The sequence below is a fragment of the Hyla sarda genome, chromosome 2 (genome assembly GCF_029499605.1).
Source record: "Hyla sarda isolate aHylSar1 chromosome 2, aHylSar1.hap1, whole genome shotgun sequence".
NCBI classification, from domain to species: Eukaryota; Metazoa; Chordata; class Amphibia; order Anura; family Hylidae; genus Hyla; species Hyla sarda.
The window spans coordinates 2866548-2882989 of record NC_079190.1 but is presented as its reverse complement, the minus strand read 5'-3'; the positions used below and the strand labels follow the sequence as shown (position 1 = coordinate 2882989).

Genomic DNA, 16442 nt, shown 5'->3' with positions numbered 1-16442 from the left:
TACCAGTACCTTTGCTGTCTCCCTTGACTACGAACCTTGCCGCCTGCCCCCGACCTTCTGCTACGTCCGACCTTGCTACTGCCTACTCCCTTGTACCTCGCCTATCTTCTGTATCTTCAGCAGCCAGAGAGGTGAGCCGTTGCTAGTGGATACGACCTGGTCACTACCGCCGCAGCAAGACCATCCCGCTTTGCGGCGGGCTCTGGTGAAAACCTGTAGTGTCTTAGAACCGGTCCACTAGCACGGTCCTCGCTATCCCTCTCTGGCACAGAGGATCCACCTCCTGCCAGCCGGCATCGTGACACAGCTGCTAAAAAGTACTGGAAGGGTGAAGATTTTTTAATAGAAGTCATTTACAAATCTGTTTAACTTTCTGGCACCAGTTCATTTAAAAAAAAAAAATTCTACCTTTAAGGAGGTGACTCAATCTCCAGATTCCCCAGATCTCATTCGATCTAACACCTATGGGATATCCTGGAGAAACAAGTCCATCCATGGAGGCCGCACTTCACAAGCCACATCTTGGTGCCCACCTTCAATGGTCTTATTATTTTGTTGGCATTGGGGGGGGATGATGTCTACACCAGTGGTTCTTAACCTTTTTTGCGACTGTACCCCCAAAGGGTGACAGTATGTCCGTGGGCACCCCTCGCGTGAAACTTATGCGTCAGGGGTACCCGTGGATAAAATAAGTCATAAAAGTACTTAATTTCATAATGGCGTGTGCTTACCTTTCTAATGTGATACTTAATCCCCTTGTGCCATTATTCCCCCCTGCCTCTGATCCCCTTGTGCCATTATTCCCCCCTGCCTCTGATCCCCTTGTGCCATTATTCCCCCCTGCCTCTGATCCCCTTGTGCCATTATTCCCCCCTCCCTCTGATCCCCTTGTGCCATTATTCCCCCCTCCCTCTGATCCCCTTGTGCCATTATTCCCGCCTCCCTCTGATCCCCTTGTGCCATTATTCCCCCCTGCCTCTGATCCCCTTGTGCCATTATTCCCCCCTCCCTCTGATCCCCTTGTGCCATTATTCCCCCCTCTCTCTGATCCCCTTGTGCCATTATTCCCCCCTGCCTCTGATCCCCTTGTGCCATTATTCCCCCCTCCCTCTGATCCCCTTGTGCCATTATTCCCCCCTCCCTCTGATCCCCTTGTGCCATTATTCCCGCCTCCCTCTGATCCCCTTGTGCCATTATTCCCCCCTGCCTCTGATCCCCTTGTGCCATTATTCCCCCTCCCTCTGATCCCCTTGTGCCATTATTCCCCCCTCTCTCTGATCCCCTTTTGCACCATTACCTCCCCTCCATCTTAATCCCCTTGTGCCATTATCCCCCCCCCCCCCCCCCCGATCCCCCTGGGCCAATATATGAGATACATACAATCACACCCTCCCATACTGCGGTGTTACACTTAGTTTATACTTACCAGGCCTGTGTCTATCCTGTTTGGCAGGAGTAGGAAGGCCGCGTGATGTCCTTCTGCGTTGTGCTGGCACCTCCGCGCAACGTCAGGGACGGCAGCCACTGCAGCTCACGTAAAGTGGCCACAGCTTCGGCCGCGGTACAATATAGTGAGCTGCCGCGGTGACCAATCCCCGCTCTGCGCTGACAAATACGGTCAATGCATGGCCGGTGTTTGTCAGCGAATTGCCGTACCCCCACCTAACCCTTGGCGTACCCATAGGGGTGCACGTACCCCTGGTTGAGAAACCCTGGTCTACATAAAATTTGGTAGATAATTTTACTGTTTTGTCTGATCGGTTGACACAACAATGTAAGAAAAAAACATTTCATGGAAGAATCAATCTCTCATAAAAAAAGTTTCGGAAACTTCCACGCCCCCTCCATTCATGTCTATGGGACGGGGCGTGACGGCCATCACGCCCCCTTCCATAGACATGAATGGAGGGGGCGTGGCGTAACGTCACGTCCCCAGTCCCGGAAACCCGGAAGTTTCCAAAACTGGAGATTCAGCACACGCATAGAATGTGTAAAAAATGTAAAAGCGGCAAAACCCTTGGAGCCCTCTGAAAGTTATTGTCAGCAGATGCAATGATCTCTTAAGAGTATGCTCTCATAGGGCTCATTCCCCTGTATACCCCCAAAACTGAAATAATGATGATGTTACATGTTATATCCTCATCATGTGACATTCCATCATCCCGGACGAGCCCCCACAATTTAGGAATGGTGGAGTGAAACAAGTAAAAAGAGGCTGTATGGATGCTCTACTGGATTCCTAAACTTCCCATACTTTACTTTAAAGGACAAGTATCATGAATGAAAACTTGAAAAAAAATCTGAAGGATAGGGGATAAGTTTTAGATCTCGGGGGTCCGAGCAATTGGGACCCCCACGATTTTCTGTTTGGAGCTCCAGGCCTCTAGCACAGGAGCGCGACACGACCCCCGCCCAAAGCGGGAGCTGCCACACCCCCTCCATAAAGCTCTATGGAAGAGCCGAAGATTGCTAAACGACTCTCCCATAGAGCTATATGGAGGGGGCGTGGCGGCTACCGCTTCAGGCGGGGGTCGTGACGCGCTCCTGTTTTCATTCATGATACTTGTCCTTTAAGTGTCTTGTGCTTTGTTGTATAGTGGATATTTTATAAGTAAATAATTCTTTAAAGGGTTGAACTTTAAGTGTCACTGTCACTTTAAAACACTTTTGTCCTGTCATACAGTAATGTGAAAAATATTTTGATCGGTTGAGGTCAGGGTGTTCAGACCCCCACCAATCACTAGATAAAGCTGGGAGAAACACCACATGACTGAGCACTTCACTCCCTGGTTCACTGCTCTCCCTGACTCTATGTAAATGATGGGCTTCAATATAAGTTTATGGAGCCTGTATTACGTAAAAAGTTGGGGAGCCAGAGAGCTCTATCTAGATATGAAAGAATTACTAAATAACAAAGCCCAAGTCACTTTTAGCAAAACATATGAACTTAGGGAACCTAGTAGAGAATATATACAATCCCTTTCTCCCTGTTCCACTCTACCATTCCAAAAACTTGGGGGCTCGTTCGGGATCACGGCACATTAGATGATGACAATATTAATCTATTACTGTGGGGTCTGGAGACCCGGGCCTCATCCGATTAAAACTTTTGACATGTCTGTAGAAAAGTCAGTAGGAATCTGTGAGTGAATCCTTATAACAAGTGTCCATTCTTCCTGCCCACCCCCATAGGGGAGATGAAGAATGACCTGGTGCCTGTTACAATCAAAGGGTTTTCCTAATTTTGGATTTGAGTGACGACTCTGATTTAGCCTTACACTTCCTGGACCAGGGTAGGGGGGTGAAAGTGTAAGGAGTTAAAGGGGTACTTTGCCCCTAGACATCTTATCCCCTATCTAAAGGATAGGGGATAAGTTGCCTGATCGCAGGGGTCCCGCTGCTGGGGACCCCCGCGATCTCCGTGCTGCACTCTGCATTCGTTTAGAGTATCAGGTTCAGCGCCGGAGACTCATGACATCGCGGCCACGCCCCGCTAGTGCCGTCACGGCCACGCCCCTTCTCCCATAGACTTCCATTGAGGGGGCATGGCCCTGATGGCACAAGCGGGGCGTGATGTCACGAGCCTCCGCCCCACATCGCCACTCATCAGGCACAGAGCACAGTTCGCTCTGTGCACCAGATGTCTGGGATGCCACAGCCAAGATGGTGGGGGGCCCACGCGATCAGACATCGTATCCCCTATCCTTTAGATAGGGGATAAGATGTTTAGGGGAGGAGTACCCCTTTAAGTGTCAATGCATAGCCCGATGGATCTTCTGAACAAGCTCTGGAAAAACCTTTCCAAGGGTTAATAAGGCAGTACCTACCTTTAATATAAGCACAGTTAATGTTGCTGCAATACATCCCTGTAGTCTTCAGTTTGAAGCGACCCTCCTCTTTTGTCGGGGAGAGACTGAACACCTCGTATCCCGGGACCAGAACCTCTCTTTCTGCCTCATATTGGGAAAACTTTTCTATATTGACCCCGCGGTATTTGTCTATAACTATTAAAGAGTCATTGCCCATAATGGCCGCGTTCTCCTCATCTAAGGATGTAAAGAAGAAGTAGCCAAACTTGATGTAGGTGTTTACAGGGACCTGGATGTCATGGTCAATCCCACCGTAGACTGTGTATTCACCGTACAGCTCAGTCTTTCGTAGGAGCTGGAGAGCGGTGGTGAGATAAAAGTGGAGCCATTTGAAGCCGAAATCATCCATATAGCTGTTGTGGGACTTTCCTGCTCGTTTCACGGCATTGTTAAACTCTCCTCTTATGAAACCCGTGTAGGTAAGCAAAGCGATCCCGTGGTTGTCTTCAAACCCTGGAGGAAGTTTGTCATTTAGGTGGCTCTTCCTCTCGGTCCATGCGGCCATGCCATCTTTACAGGCCCTCTTCAATTTCCTATTTTTTCCAATTTCAATGTTAAGAACATTATCTTTTTCCAGTTTTTGCTCCATTTCCTGTCTGCACCCCAAATATTGGTCATCGAAGGCTTGCCTTGCGAGGTCTAAAGATTCAGTCTCAAAATCTTCCTAAAAAAAACAAACAAACAAATGGAAAAGTATAAAGTAAAAGAAAAAAACTTTATGAATCTGCACAATGAAGAAGAGAAACCACAGCCGGAAAATGTAAAAATGAGACAATGGGGGAGGAGGAGCAAACACAGTGAAGGTAATGCATACAGGTAAGATCCTTTTAGTTGGCTTGGAACTTCATTGGTACCATAGAATGTCTACAACCTGTGGCTGTCAGATATTGGGAGTTGTAGTTTCACAACAGCTTGGAAGGCCAGATTGGAGAGTGCTATAGATGAAGCTATGGGGCCATTGGGGGAAGGAAAACGGCAGATTTTCCCTACTTGAGTTCAGTATGAGTCTACCTCCCAACATTTTAGGAAAGCAAAGAGGAAATGGCCTAGAGGGCACACCAAGCAAACCAAGTAAGGCTGCATTCACATCACGATTTCTCCAATTTCTCCATCCGACCTGAGTACACGATTTTTATAACTTAAAATCGTATGAAATTGTATATAAAGTCGGATCCATTGACCTCCATTAAAAAATCGGATCCATTACACACATCCGATTTGATCCGCATCCGATTTCACACGATTTTTGTTCAGGTCTGAAATCGTTGTCAACCCCGATTTCAGACCCGAACAAAAATCGTGTGAAATCGGATGCGGATCAAATCGGATGTGTAATGGATCCGATTTTTTAATGGAGGTCAATGGATCCGACTTTATATACAATTTCATACGATTTTAAGTTATAAAAATCGTGTACTCAGGTCGGATGGAGAAATCGTGATGTGAATGCAGCCTTAAAAAAAAAGACTGTATTAAGCCATGCCCCCAACCACACCCAATCCCCACCATGGCATACCCAGCCTCCTCCTTCACAAAGAGGTTCTCCAGGCTCTATAGTAAATTGTGTAGGACCAATACCTTTGTCCATGTAGTGTACAGCAAAAAATGAAAAAGAAGGTGTAAATAGGGGCAATCAATATAGACACATGTTCCCACACCCCCAAAAGAAGCTGCCCTAGCAGCAAAATGTTTTTGTGTATCATGCCTACTTAGGTGGTGGAGCCTTATGTCAGGGGTGATGTGTACAAGTGTAGAGCCTTATGTCAGGGGTGATGGTGTCCATGTGTAGAGCCTTATGTCAGGGGTGATGGTGTACAAGTGTAGAGCCTTATGTCAGGGGTGATGGTGTACAAGTGTAAAGCCTTATGTCAGGGGTGATGGTGTACAAGTGTAGGGCCTTATGTCAGGGGTGATGGTGTACAAGTGTAGAGCCTTATGTCAGGGGTGATGGTGTCCGTGTGTAGAGCCTTATGTCAGGGGTGATGGTGTACAAGTGTAGGGCCTTATGTCAGGGGTGATGGTGTCCATGTGTAGAGCCTTATGTCAGGGGTGATGGTGTACAAGTGTAGGGCCTTATGTCAGGAGTGATGGTGTCCATGTGTAGAGCCTTATGTCAGGGGTGATGGTGTACAAATGTAGAGTCTTATGTCAGGGGTGATGGTGTACAAGTGTAGAGCCTTATGTCAGGGGTGATGGTGTCCATGTGTAGAGCCTTATGTCAGGGGTGATGGTGTACAAGTGTAGGGCCTTATGTCAGGGGTGATGGTGTCCATGTGTAGAGCCTTATGTCAGGGGTGATGGTGTACAAGTGTAGAGCCTTATGTCAGGGGTGATGTGCACAAGTGTAGAGCCTTATGTCAGGGGTGATGGTGTACAAGTGTAGGACCTTATGTCAGGGGTGATGTGTACAAGTGTAGAGCCTTATGTCAGGGGTGATGGTGTACAAGTGTAGAGCCTTATGTCAGGGGTGATGGTGTACAAGTGTAGAGCCTTATGTAAGGGGGGATGCTGTACAAGTGTAGGACCTTATGTCAGGGGTGATGGTGTCCATGTGTAGAGCCTTATGTCAGGGGTGATGTGTATAAGTGTAGAGCCTTATGTCAGGGGTGATGGTGTCCATGTGTAGAGCCTTATGTCAGGGGTGATGGTGTACAAGTGTAGGGCCTTATGTCAGGGGTGATGGTGTACAAGTGCAGAGCCTTATGTCAAGGGTGATGGTGTCCATGTGTAGAGCCTTATGTCAGGGGTGATGGTGTACAAGTGTAGGGCCTTATGTCAGGGGTGATGGTGTACAAGTGTAGGACCTTATGTCAGGGGTGATGGTGCCCATGTGTAGAGCCTTATGTCAGGGGTGATGGTGTACAAGTGTAGAGCCTTATGTCAGGGGTGATGGTGTACAAGTGTAGAGCCTTATGTCAGGGGTGATGGTGTACAAGTGTAGAGTCTTATGTCAGTGGTGATGGTGTACAAGTGTAGAGTCTTATGTCAGGGGTGATGGTGTACAAGTGTAGAGCCTTATGTCAGGGGTGATGGTGTACACATGTAGAGCCTTATGTCAGGGGTGATGGTGTACAAGTGTAGAGTCTTATGTCAGGGGTGATGTGTACAAGTGTAGAGTCTTATGTCAGAGGTGATGATGTACAAGTGTAGAGTCTTATGTCAGGGGTGATGGTGTACAAGTGTAAAGCCTTATGTCAGGGGTGATGGTGTACAAGTGTAGAGCCTTATTTCAGGGGTGATGGTGTACAAGTGTAAAGCCTTATGTCAGGGGTGATGGTGTACAAGTGTAGAGCCTTATGTCAGGGGTGATGGTGTACAAGTGTAGAGTCTTATGTCAGGGGTGATGGTGTACACGTGTAGAGCCTTATGTCAGGGGTGATGGTGTACAAGTGTAGAGTCTTATGTCAGTGGTGATGGTGTACAAGTGTAGAGCCTTATGTCAGGGGTGATGGTGTACAAGTGTAGAGCCTTATGTCAGGGGGGATGGTGTACAAGTGTAGAGCCTTATGTCAGGGGTGATGGTGTACAAGTGTAGAGCCTTATGTCAGGGGTGTTGGTGTACAAGTGTAGAGCCTTTTGTCAGGGGTGATGGTGTACAAGTGTAGAGCCTTATGTCAGGGGTGATGGTGTACAAGTGTAGAGCCTTATGTCAGGGGTGATGGTGTACAAGTGTAGAGTCTTATGTCAGGGGTGATGGTGTACAAGTGTAGAGTCTTATGTCAGGGGTGATGTGTACAAGTGTAGAGCCTTATGTCAGGGGTGATGGTGTACAAGTGTAGAGCCTTATGTCAGGGGTGATGGTGTACAAGTGTAGAGCCTTATGTCAGGGGTGATGGTGTACAAGTGTAGGGCCTTATGTCAGGGGTGATGGTGTACAAGTGTAGAGTGTTATGTCAGGGGTGATGGTGTAGAAGTGTAGAGCCTTATGTCAGGGTGATGGTGTACAAGTGTAGAGCCTTATGTCAGGGGTGATGGTGTACAAGTGTAGAGCCTTATGTCAGGGGTGATGGTGTACAAGTGTAGAGCCTTATGTCAGGGGTGATGGTGTACAAGTGTAGAGTCTTATGTCAGGGGTGATGGTGTACAAGTGTAGAGTCTTATGTCAGGGGTGATGGTGTACAAGTGTAGAGTCTTATGTCAGGGGTGATGTGTACAAGTGTAGAGCCTTATGTCAGGGGTGATGGTGTACAAGTGTAGAGCCTTATGTCAGGAGTGATGGTGTACAAGTGTAGGGCCTTATGTCAGGGGTGATGGTGTACAAGTGTAGAGTCTTATGTCAGGGGTGATGGTGTACAAGTGTAGAGCCTTATGTCAGGGTGATGGTGTACAAGTGTAGAGCCTTATGTCAGGGGTGATGGTGTACAAGTGTAGAGCCTTATGTCAGGGGTGATGGTGTACAAGTGTAGAGCCTTATGTCAGGGGTAATGGTGTACAAGTGTAGAGTCTTATGTCAGGGGTGATGGTGTACAAGTGTAGAGCCTTATGTCAGGGGTGATGGTGTACAAGTGTAGAGCCTTATGTCAGGGGTGATGGTGTACAAGTGTAGAGTCTTATGTCAGGGGTGATGGTGTACAAGTGTAGAGCCTTATGTCAGGGGTGATGGTGTACAAGTGTAGAGCCTTATGTCAGGGGTGATGGTGTACAAGTGTAGTTCCCTATGTCAGGGGTGATGGTGTACAAGTGTAGAGCCTTATGTCAGGGGTGATGGTGTACAAGTGTAGAGCCTTATGTCAGGGGTGATGGTGTACAAGTGTAGAGCCTTATGTCAGAGGTGATGGTGTACAAGTGTAGAGCCTTATGTCAGGGGTGATGGTGTACAAGTGTAGAGCCTTATGTCAGGGGTGATGGTGTACAAGTGTAGAGCCTTATGTCAGGGGTGATGGTGTACAAGTGTAGAGCCTTATGTCAGGGGTGATGGTGTACAAGTGTAGGGCCTTATGTCAGGGGTGATGGTGTACAAGTGTAGAGTCTTATGTCAGGGGTGATGGTGTACAAGTGTAGAGCCTTATGTCAGGGTGATGGCGTACAAGTGTAGAGCCTTATGTCAGGGGTGATGGTGTACAAGTGTAGAGCCTTATGTCAGGGGTGATGGTGTACAAGTGTAGAGCCTTATGTCAGGGGTGATGGTGTACAAGTGTAGAGCCTTATGTCAGGGGTGATGGTGTACAAGTGTAGAGCCTTATGTCAGGGGTGATGGTGTACAAGTGTAGAGCCTTATGTCAGGGGTGATGGTGTACAAGTGTAGAGCCTTATGTCAGGGTGATGGTGTACAAGTGTAGAGCCTTATGTCAGGGTGATGGTGTACAAGTGTAGAGCCTTATGTCAGGGGTGATGGTGTACAAGTGTAGAGCCTTATGTCAGGGGTGATGGTGTACAAGTGTAGAGCCTTATGTCAGGGTGATGGTGTACAAGTGTAGAGCCTTATGTCAGGGGTGATGGTGTACAAGTGTAGAGCCTTATGTCAGGGGTGATGGTGTACAAGTGTAGAGCCTTATGTCAGGGGTGATGGTGTACAAGTGTAGGGCCTTATGTCAGGGGTGATGGTGTACAAGTGTAGAGTCTTATGTCAGGGGTGATGGTGTACAAGTGTAGAGCCTTATGTCAGGGGTGATGGTGTACAAGTGTAGAGCCTTATGTCAGGGGTGATGGTGTACAAGTGTAAAGCCTTATGTCAGGGGTGATGGTGTACAAGTGTAGAGCCTTATGTCAGGGGTGATGGTGTACAAGTGTAGAGTCTTATGTCAGGGGTGATGGTGTACACGTGTAGGGCCTTATGTCAGGGGTGATGGTGTACAAGTGTAGAGTCTTATGTCAGTGGTGATGGTGTACAAGTGTAGAGCCTTATGTCAGGGGGGATGGTGTACAAGTGTAGAGCCTTATGTCAGGGGTGATGGTGTACAAGTGTAGAGCCTTGTGTCAGGGGTGATGTGTACACGTGTAGAGCCTTATGTCAGGGGTGATGCTGTACAAGTGTAGAGGCTTATGTCAGGGGTGATGGTGTACAAGTGTAGAGCCTTATGTCAGTGGTGATGGTGTACAAGTGTAGAGCCTTATGTCAGGGGTGATGGTGTACAAGTGTAGAGCCTTATGTCAGGGGTGATGGTGTACAAGTGTAGAGCCTTATGTCAGTGGTGATGGTGTACAAGTGTAGAGCCTTATGTCAGGGGTGATGGTGTACAAGTGTAGAGCCTTATGTCAGGGGTGATGGTGTACAAGTGTAGAGCCTTATGTCAGGGGTGATGGTGTACAAGTGTAGGGCCTTATGTCAGGGGTGATGGTGTACAAGTGTAGAGTCTTATGTCAGGGGTGATGGTGTACAAGTGTAGAGCCTTATGTCAGGGGTGATGGTGTACAAGTGTAGAGCCTTATGTCAGGGGTGATGGTGTACAAGTGTATGTACAAGTGTAGAGCCTTATGTCAGGGGTGATGGTGTACAAGTGTAGGGCCTTATGTCAGGGGTGATGGTGTACAAGTGTAGAGTCTTATGTCAGGGGTGATGGTGTACAAGTGTAGAGCCTTATGTCAGGGGTGATGGTGTACAAGTGTAGGGCCTTATGTCAGGGGTGATGGTGTACAAGTGTAGAGTCTTATGTCAGGGGTGATGGTGTACAAGTGTAGAGCCTTATGTCAGGGGTGATGGTGTACAAGTGTAGAGCCTTATGTCAGGGGTGATGGTGTACAAGTGTAGAGTCTTATGTCAGGGGTGATGGTGTACAAGTGTAGAGTCTTATGTCAGGGGTGATGGTGTACAAGTGTAGAGCCTTATGTCAGGGGTGATGGTGTACAAGTGTAGAGCCTTATGTCAGGGGTGATGGTGTACAAGTGTAGAGTCTTATGTCAGGGGTGATGGTCTACAAGTGTAGAGCCTTATGTCAGGGGTGATGGTGTACAAGTGTAGGGCCTTATGTCAGGGGTGATGGTGTACAAGTGTAGAGCCTTATGTCAGGGGTGATGGTGTACAAGTGTAGAGTCTTATGTCAGGGGTGATGGTGTACAAGTGTAGAGCCTTATGTCAGGGGTGATGGTGTACAAGTGTAGAGTCTTATGTCAGGGGTGATGGTGTACAAGTGTAGAGCCTTATGTCAGGGGTGATGGTGTACAAGTGTAGAGTCTTATGTCAGGGGTGATGGTGTACAAGTGTAGAGCCTTATGTCAGGGGTGATGGTGTACAAGTGTAGAGTCTTATGTCAGGGGTGATGGTGTACAAGTGTAGAGCCTTATGTCAGGGGTGATGGTGTACAAGTGTAGAGCCTTATGTCAGGGGTGATGGTGTATAAGTGTAGAGCCTTATGTCAGGGGTGATGGTGTACAAGTGTAGAGCCTTATGTCAGGGGTGATGGTGTACAAGTGTAGAGTCTTATGTCAGGGGTGATGGTGTACAAGTGTAGAGCCTTATGTCAGGGGTGATGGTGTACAAGTGTAGAGCCTTATGTCAGGGGTGATGGTGTACAAGTGTAGAGTCTTATGTCAGGGGTGATGGTCTACAAGTGTAGAGCCTTATGTCAGGGGTGATGGTGTACAAGTGTAGGGCCTTATGTCAGGGGTGATGGTGTACAAGTGTAGAGCCTTATGTCAGGGGTGATGGTGTACAAGTGTAGAGTCTTATGTCAGGGGTGATGGTGTACAAGTGTAGAGCCTTATGTCAGGGGTGATGGTGTACAAGTGTAGAGTCTTATGTCAGGGGTGATGGTGTACAAGTGTAGAGCCTTATGTCAGGGGTGATGGTGTACAAGTGTAGAGTCTTATGTCAGGGGTGATGGTGTACAAGTGTAGAGCCTTATGTCAGGGGTGATGGTGTACAAGTGTAGAGTCTTATGTCAGGGGTGATGGTGTACAAGTGTAGAGCCTTATGTCAGGGGTGATGGTGTACAAGTGTAGAGCCTTATGTCAGGGGTGATGGTGTATAAGTGTAGAGCCTTATGTCAGGGGTGATGGTGTACAAGAGTTCATCTTCTCACTTTCCAGCAATTCTGTCAAGTTTTTGACAGTATCCTCCAGGGACAGCAGTTGTCCTCTCATCTGCTCATTGAGGGAGATTTATCAAAACCTGTGCAGAGGAAAAGTTCAGATCGCTTCTTTCATTTTTAACAAGGCCTCTGAAAAATGAAGGAAGCGATCTGATTGGTTGCTATGGGCAACTGGGCAACTTTTCCTCTGCACAGATTTTGATAAATCTCCCCCATTGTCTTTATTCAGCGGCGCCATCTTGGACACTTTCTGCTCATAGACTTTTAGCTGAGCCTCTTGGTCAGAGAGCTGAGTACCCAGTGAATCCAAGGCAGCTGCGTGAGACTTGATGAGCATTTCGTTCTGCACCTTGTGAGCCATTAACACTTTCTCCAGCTCTTCCATGGCTACCAACCTAGCCTTGTGATCACTTTGTAGAGCCAGATGTGCCGCACACAGGACATTCACTTCCTCCTTGAATGAGATCTGCTTGTCCAGACTCTCCAATTCTTTCTCCTCTGTCAGGTGATGAACTACTTCTTCCTTTTGTGACAATTTAGCAGAAACCATCTGTAAGGTTTCTTCAAGGTTCTGGATCTGCTCCCTTTTTTTTACCAAGACCAGCTCGTTTTTTCCGAGATCTCTTACTTACAGCGGTCTCCTTACTCTCGCTGCTGGACCTTGTGACATTCTCTTGTCCTCTGACAGTCACCTGTGCTTGGCCTGTCTCTTCCTTCAAGCCAACTCATTCAGACTCTTCTACACCTTTAGGAGTAGTCTCCCCCTTTTCAAGGGTCTTGGCCACTCGGGCTTCAGGGTAGTTCCCGGACAGTCTCTCTGGACTGTCTCTGTGCTCACTGGCAGACTTCTCTTTCACTTCAACACAGTCTCTCCGCTGCCCAGCAGAAAGGTCTAGGGCTCCTGGGTCTGCAACATCTGGTCCAGTGGTTCGACCTTCCTGGTCACGATCCATCTCTGGTCCAGACGTGACATCTCCTTCACTCAGGACTCTGTCTGTGACAGTAAGCGCAGCACCCAGCTCCACATGTACTCTCTTCAGTACTTCTGCATTATCCACAGACATCTCTGTAGATTATTTTCCGGTCACCTCTTCCAGATGACCGCGCAATTTCAACCCCCCTTTTGGCTCATCTTTATTCACAAGGTTCAGCATAGCTTCCTCTTTTCCAGTCTCATTCACTTCTTCCAGATGACCGCGCAACTCTAGCCCCACCTTGGGCTCATCTTCAGCTGGTGGATGGAACCCATGTTCCTGTACCTGATCCGTTTCTGGTTTCACTGAAGATTCTGTTTCAGTCAGAGGCACACTTGTCACTTGAGTCGCTGGATCCTCTTGGACTTGACTCACGGTCTGGTCTTCAGCTCCCCCAGCAGTCTGGCAGACCCCTATCTGACTTATATCTAGTGACTGCTGACACTCCCCGTCCTCAGCCTCTGCTGACACTCCCCATCCTCAGCCTCTGCTGACACTCCCCGTCCTCAGCCTCTGCTGACACTCGCCGTCCTCAGCCTCTGCTGACACTCGCCATCCTCAGCCTCTGCTGACACTCCCTATCCTCAGCCTCTGCTGACACTCCCCATCCTCAGCCTCTGCTGACACTCCCCATCCTCAGCCTCTGCTGACGCTCCCCATCCTCAGCCTCTGCTGACACTCCCCGTCCTCAGCCTCTGCTGACACTCCCCGTCCTCAGCCTCTGCTGACACCCCCCGTCCTCAGCCTCTGCTGACACCCCCCATCCTCAGCCTCTGCTGACACTCCCCATCCTCAGCCTCTGCTGACACTCCCCAGCCTCAGCCTCCGCTGACACTCCCCAGCCTCAGCCTCTGCTGACACTCCCCATCCTCAGCCTCCGCTGACACTCCCCAGCCTCAGCCTCCGCTGACACTCCCCGTCCTCAGCCTCCGCTGACACTCCCCGTCCTCAGCCTCCGCTGACATTCCCGTCCTCAGCCTCTGCTGACACTCCCCGTCCTCAGCCTCCGCTGACACTACCCGTCCTCAGCCTCCGCTGACACTCCCCATCCTCAGCCTCTGCTGACACTCCCCATCCTCAGCCTCTGCTGACACTTCCCAGCCTCAGCCTCTGCTGACACTTCCCGTCCTCAGCCTCTGCTGACGCTCCCCGTCCTCAGCCTCTGCTGACGCTCCCTATCCTCAGCCTCTGCTGACACTCCCCGTCCTCAGCCTCTGCTGACGCTCCCCGTCCTCAGCCTCTGCTGACACTCCCCGTTCTCAGCCTCTGCTGACACTCCCCGTCCTCAGCCTCTGCTGACACCCCCCATCCTCAGCCTCTGCTGACACTCGCCATCCTCAGCCTCTGCTGACACTCCCCATCCTCAGCCTCTGCTGACACTCCCCAGCCTCAGCCTCTGCTGACACTCCCCAGCCTCAGCCTCTGCTGACGCTCCCCGTCCTCAGCCTCTGCTGACACTCCCCGTCCTCAGCCTCTGCTGACACTCCCCGTCCTCAGCCTCTGCTGACACTCCCCGTCCTCAGCCTCTGCTGACACTCCCCGTCCTCAGCCTCTGCTGACACCCCCCGTCCTCAGCCTCTGCTGACACCCCCCATCCTCAGCCTCTGCTGACACTCCCCATCCTCAGCCTCTGCTGACACTCCCCAGCCTCAGCCTCTGCTGACACTCCCCAGCCTCAGCCTCTGCTGACACTCCCCATCCTCAGCCTCTGCTGACACTCCCCATCCTCAGCCTCTGCTGACACTCCCCAGCCTCAGCCTCTGCTGACACTCCCCGTCCTCAGCCTCTGCTGACACCACTCCCCATCCTCAGCCTCTGCTGACACTCCCCATCCTCAGCCTCTGCTGACACTCCCCATCCTCAGCCTCTGCTGACACTCCCCATCCTCAGCCTCTGCTGACACTCCCCAGCCTCAGCCTCTGCTGACACTCCCCATCCTCAGCCTCTGCTGACACTCCCCATCCTCAGCCTCTGCTGACACTCCCCATCCTCAGCCTCCGCTGACACTCCCCGTCCTCAGCCTCCGCTGACACTCCCCATCCTCAGCCTCCGCTGACACTCCCCAGCCTCAGCCTCTGCTGACACTCCCCGTCCTCAGCCTATGCTGACACTCCCCGTCCTCAGCCTCTGCTGACACTCCCCAGCCTCAGGCTCTGGGGACACCCCCCGTCCTCAGCCTCTGCTGACACTCCCCAGCCTCAGCCTCCGCTGACACTCCCCGTCCTCAGCCTCCGCTGACACTCCCCGTCCTCAGCCTCTGCTGACATTCCCGTCCTCAGCCTCTGCTGACACTCCCCGTCCTCAGCCTCTGCTGACACTCCCCGGCCTCAGCCTCTGCTGACACTCCCCAGCCTCAGGCTCTGCTGACATTCCCTGTCCTCAGCCTCTGCTTACACTCCCCGTCCTCAGCCTCTGCTGACACTCCCCGTCCTCAGCCTCTGCTGACACTCCCCTTCCTCAGCCTCTGCTGACACTCCCCATCCTCAGCCTCTGCTGACACTCCCCATCCTCAGCCTCTGCTGACACTCCCCATCCTCAGCCTCTGCTGACACTCCCCATCCTCAGCCTCTGCTGACACTCCCCATCCTCAGCCTCTGCTGACACTCCCCGTCCTCAGCCTCTGCTGACACTCCCCGTCCTCAGCCTCTGCTGACACTCCCCATCCTCAGCCTCTGCTGACACTCCCCAGCCTCAGGCTCTGGGGACACCCCCCGTCCTCAGCCTCTGCTGACACTCCCCAGCCTCAGCCTCTGCTGACACTCCCCGTCCTCAGCCTCTGCTGACACTCCCCATTCTCAGCCTCTGCTGAGTAACTCTCCACTAGTGTGTGGTGCAAGTCAAGTGTTGTGAGCCTATCAGATGTACCCGCTCTAGTCACCTGACAGTCTTCCCATAATTGCTGAAAAAATGGAAAATCCATCCCCAGTACTACATCATACTCCAAGGAGGGCTCTATTACAACCTTGTGACCTATAGTACCATAGGGGGTAATACAGACATTAACCGTTTTATAACCCCCAAATAGCGGCTTGTATAGACACTATAGCGGGGTCCGGCTTGTATAGACATTATAGCGGGGTCCGGCTTGTATAGACACTATAGCGGGGTCCGGCTTGTTTAGACACTATAGTGGGGTCCGGCCTGTATAGACATTATAGCGGGGTCCGGCTTGTATAGACACTATAGCGGGGTCCGGCTTGTATATACACTATAGCGGGGTCCGGCTTGTATAGACACTATAGCGGGGTCCGGCTTGTATAGACACTATAGCGGGGTCCGGCTTGTATAGACACTATAGCGGGGTCCGGCTTGTATATACACTATAGCGGGGTCCGGCTTGTATAGACACTATAGCGGGGTCCGGCTTGTATAGACACTATAGCGGGGTCCGGCTTGTATAGACACTATAGCGGGGTCCGGCTTGTATAGACACTATAGCGGGGTCCGGCTTGTATAGACACTATAGCGGGGTCCGGCTTGTATAGACATTATAGCGGGGTCCGGCTTGTATATACACTATAGCGGGGTCCGGCTTGTATAGACACTATAGCGGGGTCCGGCTTGTATAGACACTATAGCGGGGTCCGGCTTGTATATACACTATAGCGGGGTCCGGCTTGTATAGACACTAT

At 50.4% G+C, this 16442-nt stretch overlaps 1 protein-coding gene across 1 annotated transcript in view; it reads right to left on the bottom strand.

Annotated features, from left to right (window-relative positions):
* LOC130357557 (ecto-ADP-ribosyltransferase 5-like) overlaps positions 1 to 16442 on the bottom strand; it is a 72730-nt gene that overhangs the window by 14674 nt on the left and 41614 nt on the right. The window contains exon 3 of the mRNA XM_056560256.1: positions 3828 to 4533. Coding sequence (XP_056416231.1) covers positions 3828 to 4533 — 706 coding nt within the window. The remainder of the gene's footprint in view (positions 1 to 3827; positions 4534 to 16442) is intronic.